Here is a 9,084-nt window from a genome sequence, read left to right as displayed (position 1 = left end):
GTTGGATCTTGATCCACAAGGAGTTGGTGGAAGGAAGGAGGGGGGATGGTTAATTTCTCCTTGTTTTAAGATCCAAGGGGTTTGGATCTGTATTCACCAGGGAATTGGTGAAGAGTTTCTCAAGGCTTCCCAGGGAAGGGAATTAGCTTTGGGAATGGTGGCAGCAGACCAGATCTAAGCTGGTAGTTAAGCTTAGAAGTTTTCATGCAGGCCCCCACATTTGTACCCTAAAGTTCAGAGTGGGGAAGCAGCCTTGACATGGTGGCAGAGCGGTGGGATCATTTTAAACCAAAAGCCAGTAAGATTTCCCCCCCCCCTCTTTTCTAGCTGCTTGGAAAGCAGAGCTGAAGGTAGATGCATATCTTATCTCTCCTTGCCTGAAGGCAGAGGTGTTAAGTTTTTTTTAACAAGGGTCTTTGTTAAAAGAAGGGTTCAATCAATGAGCAAACAGCTGGTAAAAGGAATTTACAAGCTGAATTGTTTTCTTTCTTTCTACTCGGGGATAGCTAGTTAGAAAGTCTCTGTTACCCCAGCAGCAGTCTGAGCTGAGTGCATCCCAGTTTCAGTCAACTGCAGAGGGGTGTGGCCCAGCACAGGAAAACAGGAAAATGACTACCAAAGAAGTAGCTAACAAACTGGAACTGGCCAGACTAGAAGCAGAAGAAAATGAAAAAAAAACATCAGAGACTGCTTCAATTAAAAAAAAATCAAGCAAGAAGCTGAAAAGAAAGCCAAAGAGGAGGCCCATGAAAGAGAAGAGAAAGCCAAAGAGGAGGCCCACAAGAGAGCTATGGAGCTGAAAGAAAAAGAGATGGAGGAGAGGCAAAAAGAGAGGAAGCATGCTTTCAAAATTTGCAGATGACACCAAGCTGGGAGGGGTTGGAAGCGTTTTGGAGGACAGAAGTAGAATTCAAAAGGACTTTGACAAATTGGAGAATTGGTCTGAAATCAACAAGATGAAATTCAATAAAAACAAGTGCAAAGTACTTCATTTAGGAAAGAAAAATCAAATTGCCATCTACAAAATGGGAAAAAACTGGCTAGATGGGAGTACTGCTGAAAAGGATCTGGGGGTTATAGATCACAAACTGAATGAGTCAACAATGATGCAGCTGCAAAAAAAAAAAAGCTAATATTATTCTGGGGTGTATTTACAGAAGTGTTGTATGTAAGACACGGGAGGTAACTGTCCCACTCCACTCAGCATTGGGATGCCTCAGGTGGAGTTCTGTTCTGGGCATCACACTTTAGGAAAGATGTGGACAAACTGGAGAGAGTCAGAAGAGAGCAACAAAAATAATAAAAGGTTTAGAAAAGAAACCTGATGAGGTTCAACAAGGACAAGTGCAGAGTCCTGCACTTAGGACGGAAGAATCCCATGCACTACTACAGACTAGGGACCGAATGGCTAGGAAGCAGTTCTGCAGAAAAGGACCTAGGGGTTACAGTGGATGAGAAGTTGGATATGAGTCAACAGTGTGCCCTTGTTGCCAAGAAGGCTAATGGCATTTTGGACTGTATAAGTAGGGGCATTGCCAGCAGATCGAGGGACGTGATCTTTCCCCTCTATTCGACATTGGTGAGGCCTCATCTGGAGTACTGTGTCCAGTTTTGGGCCCCACACTACAAGAAGGATGTGGAAAATTGGAAGGAGTCCAGCAGAAAGCAACAAAAATTATTAGGGGGCTGGAGCACATGACTTATGAGGAGAGGCTGAGGGAACTGGGATTGTTTAGTCTGCAGAAGAGAAGAATGAGGGGGGATTTGATAGCTGCTTTCAACTACCTGAAAGGGGGTTCCAAAGAGGATGGATCTAGACTGTTCTCAGTGGTACCAGATGACAGAATAAGGAGTAATGGTCTCAAGTTGCAGGGGGGGAAGTTTAGGTTGGATATTAGGAAAAACGTTTTCACTAGGAGGGTGGTGAAGCACTGGAATGCTTTACCTAGGGAGGTGGTGGTATCTCCTTCCTTAGAGGTTTTTAAGGTCAGGCTTGACAACGCCCTGGCTGGGATGATTTAGTTGGGGTTGGTCCTGCTTTGAGCAGGGGGTTGGACTAGATGACCTCCTGAGGTCCCTTCCAACCCTGATATTCTATGATTCTATGATTCTATGAACTGGAATTAGCAAGGGCTAGGCCGGATATACCAGCCAATCCTAGCAAACCCTCTCCAGGTACCACTTCCCATCCCAGAAAATTCCCCACCTACAAGGCAGGCGATGATACTGAGGCCTTTTTAGAAAATTTTGAAAGGGCCTGCCTTGGGTACAGCATCACTACAGACCAGTACATGGTAGAGCTGAGGCCGCAGCTCAGTGGACCCTTAGCAGAGGTGGCGGCTGAAATGCCTAAGGAACACATGAACAGTTATGAACTTTTTAAAAACAAGGCCAGACTCAGAATGGGGCTAACACCCAAGCATGCCCGTCGGCGGTTCAGAGCCCTAAGGTGGAAACCAGACGTGTCATTTACCCGACATGCCTACCACATTGACAAAAATTGTGATGCCTGGGTATCAGGAGCAAATGTTAAATCTCTGGAAGATCTGCTTTCCCTAGTAAAAATGGAGCAGTTTTTAGAGGGTGTTCCTGAGGAAATAGAAAGGTACATCCTCGATGGGAAGCCCAAACCTGTAACCGAGGCGGGGGAGATTGGAGCCAAATGGGTGGAGTTGGCAGAAAAGAAAAAAAACTAGTAGCAGTTGGAGCGAATATCAGAAGGGGCAACCCAAAACAAAACCTTACCACCGGGGACAACCCAAGGCCCCACCCACATCCCAAGGGAAACCCCAGACGCCTTCTCACCCCACCACACCAGTCTCCACCAACCAACATCGCCCTGGTGATACCTTAGCAGGGCGATGTTTTAAATGTAATGAACTGGGACATATAAAGGCTCACTGCCCCAAGAACCCCAACCGATTACAGTTCATTACACCACAATCACACCAAAGATCCCCAGACCCAGATGCCTCTCTCATACCCTCGGAGAGAAGGGAAACCTTGAGAGTGGGCGGAAAGAAGGTTATCTCTTGGAGGGACACTGGGGCACAAGTGTCAACTATCCACCAATCCCTAGTGGACCCCAAACTCATCAACCCAGAGGTTCCAGTGACAAGTCAACCCTTCATGTCACAGTCTGTAACTTTGCCTACAGCCAAGTTGCATGTTCAGTACAAGGGCTGGTCAGGAATGTGGACTTTTGCAATCTATGACAATTATCCCATCCCCATGCTGCTGGGGGAAGACTTGGCCAACCATGTGAAGCTAGCCAAGAGGGTGGGAATAGTCACCCGCAGCCAGGCTAAGCACGCTTTCACCCCCATCCCTGTTCCTGAGCCGTCCACCAGGGCCCCGTCTGTGTTACCAGAGACCCAAACAAAGGTGGTGGAACCGGATCCCCTGCCAATGACTGCAACAGCCGTAGTGGATCCAATCCCAGAGACCCAGCCAAAGCCAGTCCCAGAACCGGAACTGGCAACGCAACCACCAACAGAACCATTGCCAGCACTGAGTCCAGCGCTGGCAAACCCGTCTACAACTCCAATGCCAGAGGGCACCAGCGAGTCTGAACTGGTGGAAGCAGCAGATAATCCTACCCAAGAGGCTCAGCCAGAGCCTGAAATACCACATAGTGCACCAGCGGACAGCGGTTTGCAGTCAATGGAAACAGCCCCAGCACCTGCATCGCTTCCAGAGGGTCCAAGCCCCAGTCCACAGTCCAAGGAGGAACTGATGTCTCCAGCATCAAGGGAACAGTTCCAGGCCAAGCAGGAAGCAGATGACAGCCTTCAGAAAGCTTGGGCGGCGGTACGGAGCACCCCACCTCCTCTCAGCTCTTCTAACCGATCCTGGTTTGTTGTAGAACAAGGACTTTTATACAAGGAGACTCTTTCTGGTGGGCACCAGGAAGACTGGCATCCTCAAAGACAGTTGGTAGTTCCCACTAAGTATTGGGTAAAGCTCATGAGCTTAGCCCATGATCATCCCAGTGGCCATTCTGGGGTGAACAGAACCAAAGACCGGTTGGGGAAGTCCTTCCACTGGGAGGGAATGGGCAAGGATGTTGCTAATTATGTACGGTCTTGTGAGGTGTGCCAACGAGTGGGAAAGCCCCAAGACCAGGTTAAAGCCCCTCTCCAGCCACTACCCATTATTGAGGTCCCATTTCAGCGAGTAGCTGTGGATATTCTGCGTCCTTTCCCAAAGAAGACACCCAGAGGAAAGCAGTACATACTGACTTTCACGGATTTTGCTACCCGATGGCCGGAAGCAGTACCCTTAAGCAACACCAGGGCTAAAAGTGTGTGCCAGGCATTAGCAGACATTTTTGCCATGGTAGGTTGGCCCTCCGACATCCTTACAGATTCGGGAACTAATTTCCTGGCAGGGACCATGAAAAACCTGTGGGAAGCTCATGGGGTGAATCACTTGGTTGCCACCCCTTACCACCATCAAACCAATGGCCTGGTGGAGAGGTTTAATGGAACTTTGGGGGCCATGATACGTAAATTCGTAAATGAACACTCCAATGATTGGGACCTAGTGTTGCAGCAGTTGCTTTTTGCCTACAGGGCTGTACCACATCCCAGTTTAGGGTTTTCACCATTTGAACTTGTGTATGGCCGCGAGGTTAAGGGGCCATTACAGTTGGTGAAGCAGCAATGGGAGGGGTTTACACCTTCTCCAGGAACTAACATTCTAGACTTTGTAAGCAACCTACAAAGCACCCTCCGACACTCTTTAGCCCTTGCTAAAGAAAACCTAAAGGACGCTCAGGAAGAGCAAAAGGTCTGGTATGATAAACATTCCAGAGAACGGTCCTTCAAAGTAAGAGACCGAGTCATGGTCTTAAAGGCGCTCCAGGCCCATAAAAGGGAAGTGTCGTGGGAAGGACCATTCACGGTCCAGAAGCACCTAGGAGCTGTTAACTATCTCATAGCCTCTCCCACCTCCAACATAAAGCCTAAGGTATACCATGTTAATTCTCTTAAGCCCTTTTATTCCAGAGAATTAAACGTTTGCCAGTTTACAGCCCAGGAAACAGATGACGCGGAGTGGCCTGAAGGTGTCTCCTACGAAGGAAAAAGGGATGGTGGAGTGGAAGAGTTGAACCTCTCCATGACCCTTGGACGTCTGCAGCGACAGCAGATCAAGGAGCTGTGCACAAGCTTTGCACCAATTTTCTCAGCCACTCCAGGATGGACCGAACGGGCATACCACTCCATTGACACAGGTAATGCTCACCCAATTAGAACCCCACCCTACTGGGAATCACCTCATGCCCAAACTGCTATACAAAGGGAGATCCAGGACATGCTACAGATGGGTGTAATCGGCCCCTCTAACAGTGCATGGGCATGGGCAACAGTTTTTCTAGTTCCCAAACCAGATGGGGAAATACGCTTTTGCGTGGACTACCGTAAGCTAAATGCTGTAACTCGTCCTGACAACTATCCAATGCCACGCACAGATGAGCTATTGGAGAAATTGGGACATGCCCAATTCATCTCTACTTTAGACTTAACCAAAGTGTACTGGCAAGTACCACTAGATGAAACCGCTAAGGAAAGGTCAGCCTTCGTCACCCAGGCAGGGGTGTATGAATTCAATGTACTCCCTTTCGGGTTGCGAAATGCACCCGCCACCTTCCAAAGACTTGTAGATGGTCTCCTAGCGGGATTGGAAGAATCTGCAGTTGCCTACCTCGATGATGTGGCCATTTTTTCTGATTCATGGACAGAACACCTGGAGCACCTGGAAAAAGTCTCCGAGCGCATCCGGCAGGCAGGACTAACTGTTAAGGCTAAAAACTGTCAAATAGGCCAAAACAGAGTGACTTACCTGGGGCACCGGGTGGGTCAAGGAACTATAAATCCCCTACAGGCCAAAGTGGATGCTATCCAAAAGTGGCCGGTTCCAAAGTCAAAGAAACAGGTCCAATCCTCCTTAGGCTTGGCCGGATATTATAGGTGATTTGTACCACACTGCAGCCAAATCGCTGCCCCGCTGACAGACCTAACCAGAAAGAAACAGCCAAATGCAGTTCAGTGGACTGATGAGTGTCAAAAGGCCTTTAACCAGCTTAAGGCGACACTCATGTCTGACCCTGTGCTAAGGGCCCCAGACTTTGACAAACCGTTCCTAGTAACCACAGATGCGTCTAAGCGGGGCGTGGGAGCAGTTTTAATGCAGGAAGGACCAGATCAAGGATTCCATCCTGTCGTGTTTCTCAGCGAGAAACTGTCTGAGAGGGAAAGCCACTGGTCAATCAGCGAAAAGGAATGCTATGCCATTGTGTACGCGCTGGAAAAGCTATGCCCATATGTTTGGGGACGGCGTTTCCAACTACAAACAGACCATGCTGCGCTACAGTGGCTTCATACCGCCAAGGGGAATAACAAAAAACTTCTTCGGTGGAGTTTAGCTCTCCAAGATTTTGATTTTGAAATACAACACATTTCAGGGGCTTCTAACAAAGTGGCTGATGCACTCTCCCGGGAAAGTTTTCCAGAATCAACTGGTTAAAAATTGTTCTTGGAATGTGGAACATATTGTTAGTTTTTATATAATCAGTAGATTATATAAAAGTATAGACACATGTCTAAAGGTGCATGTGTCTTATTAACTCTGTTTTCTCCTAGAGCTCCAGGAAGAAATCACAGCCAGTGTGGAACCGGCTGTCCAACACTATCTGTGATTTGGGTGGCGTGTCATAACTATAAAGGGAAGGGTAACAGCTCTCCTGTGTACAGTACTATAAAATCCCTCCTGGCCAGAGACTCCAAAATCCTCTTACCTGTAAAGGGTTAAGAAGCTCAGGTAACCTGGCTGACACCTGACCCAAAGGACCAATAAGGGGACAAGATACTTTCAAATCTTGGGGGGGAAGGCTTTTGTTTGTGCTCTTTGTTTTGGGGTTGTTCGCTCTTGGGACTAAGAGGGACCAGACATCAATCCAGGCTCTCCACATCTTTCTGAACAAGTCTCTCATATTTCAAACTTGTAAGTAAACAGCCAGGCAAGGCATGTTAGTTTACCTTTGTTTTCTCAACTTGTAAATGTACCTTTTACTAGAGTGTTTATCTCTGTTTGCTGTACTTTGAACCTAAGGCTAGAGGGGGGTCCTCTGAGCTCTTTAAGTTTGATTACCCTGTAAAGTTATTTTCCATCCTGATTTTACAGAGATGATTTTTACCTTTTTCTTTAATTGAAAGCCTTCCTTTTAAGAACCTGACTGATTTTTTCCTTGTTTTTAGATCCAAGGGGGTTGGATCTTGATCCACCATGAGTTGGTGGGTGGAAGGAGGGGGGATGGTTAATTTCTCCTTGTTCTAAGATCCAAGGGGTTTGGATCTGTATTCACCAGGGAATTGGTGAAGAGTTTCTCAAGGCTTCGCAGGGAAGGGAATTAGCTTTGGGAATGGTGGCAGCGGACCAGATCTAAGCTGGTAGTTAAGCTTAGAAGTTTTCATGCAGGCCCCCACATTTGTACCCTAAAGTTCAGAGTGGGGAAGCAGCCTTGACAGGCCCTGTAGACTTCATTAAGGATTCTGACCCTTGGTCTGTGATTTATTTCTGAACACAATTTCTTTCGAAAATATAAATCATGCCTCTCTTTTCCTCCCTGGTAACAGCATTCTCCTAATCAGTCTCCTGATGGACTTTTTCATCTCGGCATTTCTCAGCGTGTAGATCATTGGATTCAGCATTGGGGTGATTAGAGTGTACAGGACTGAGACTAACTTTTCCATGGGGAATTTCCTGAAGGGCCGAACATAGATGAAGATGCCAGGAATGAATATTAAGCTCACAACTGTAATCTGTGTTCCACAGGTGGCCAAAGACTTGTGCTTCCCCTCCATGACATGTGTCCTTATCTTGACTAAGATGACGGTGTTTGAAGTGAGTAGAAAGATGAAGACTATTATGAGAAGCAGCCCACTGTTGAAGACCATCAATAGTTCAATCAAGTAGGTGTCAGTGCAGGCCAGTTTGATAATTTGTGGAACATCACAGTAGAAATTGTCTAGGACATTAGGTCCACAGAACGGTAACTGGAGAATCAGTTCAATCTGTACAAAAGAGTGAGCAAATCCACCCAGCCATGCCAGTGACCCCAACCCCACACATACACCTCGGTTCATGATAGTCAAGTATTGCAGTGGTTTATAGATGGCCACATACCGATCGACTGCCATCATCACAAGACAAAACGTCATTGCAGCACCGATGAAATGGAAGAAGAACATCTGGAGGAGGCACTCATTGAACGAGATGATATTGCACTGAAAGAGGAGACCTGACAGCACTTTGCGTGCATTGACTGAGGAGTCGCTGACATCTAGGAAAGCCAAGTTGGCCAGCAGGAAGTACATCGGAGTGTGCAGCTGGTGGTCGGTGATCACGGCAACAATGATGGTGAAGTTTCCCACCCACGTTGTCATGTAGACTATGAAGAAGACCACAAAGAGAAAATACTGTAGCTTACGATTCTGAGTGAGGCCTACGAGAACAAATTCTGTCACTATGGTGTTGAAATTCTGCTGTTCCATTTTGTGTCCTTAAAATATATCTGCAAATTGAACAGAAATAATTTACTACTAATAATAATATTTTTATAATCTCCCTCTTAAAGTTATGCATATGACATTTATTTTAAACCCACATCAACAAACCAAGGTGGTTTGGGAATTTTCTTATATTTCCAAATTAAACATTACATCCTCATCCCCACTTCGGAAAATGCTGATACAGCAGATGATTGTCATTCCACCAATACGGATCTTCAGTCCTGGGGTTCTTGCAATAAGGGGGTGGCCTGCCCACCAACGAAGTCCTCTGGTAACCATTGTGTTCATTCATATTCCTGCAGCCCTAGACCTCCCTGATTTTCTTTTTCAGCATCCAGGTTTGGGATCTTCAGTCTGTTTTCCCCTCTTCTTTTCTTTTTTTATATTTCACGTTACCCCATTTTTCCTACCATACAATTGGGGATGAGAATATGAAAAAAGTGTGAGAAAACCACAACACACTTACATGGATGTGTGGGGATGGATCACTTGATGATTACCTGTTCTGTTC

General features: G+C 46.7%; 1 protein-coding gene across 1 annotated transcript; it reads right to left on the bottom strand.

Moving 5' to 3' along the window:
- Window positions 1–7,607: 7,607 nt before the first annotated feature.
- Window positions 7,608–8,555, bottom strand: LOC135886175 (olfactory receptor 4D2-like). The gene has a single exon (XM_065414029.1). The coding sequence runs from the start codon at window positions 8,553–8,555 to the stop codon at window positions 7,608–7,610; it is 948 nt and encodes a 315-aa protein (XP_065270101.1).
- Between the last annotated feature and the right edge of the window lie 529 nt (window positions 8,556–9,084).

The sequence above is a fragment of the Emys orbicularis genome, chromosome 12 (assembly GCF_028017835.1).
Source record: "Emys orbicularis isolate rEmyOrb1 chromosome 12, rEmyOrb1.hap1, whole genome shotgun sequence".
NCBI lineage: Eukaryota > Metazoa > Chordata > Testudines > Emydidae > Emys > Emys orbicularis.
The sequence above is the reverse complement of the archived record's forward strand: the minus strand, read 5'-3'. Positions and strand labels throughout refer to the sequence as shown.

Excerpts from the sequence above, each read along its gene's own strand:
- LOC135886175 (XM_065414029.1), bottom strand. The coding sequence starts at position 8,555 with ATGGAACAGCAGAATTTCAACACCATAGTGACAGAATTTGTTCTCGTA.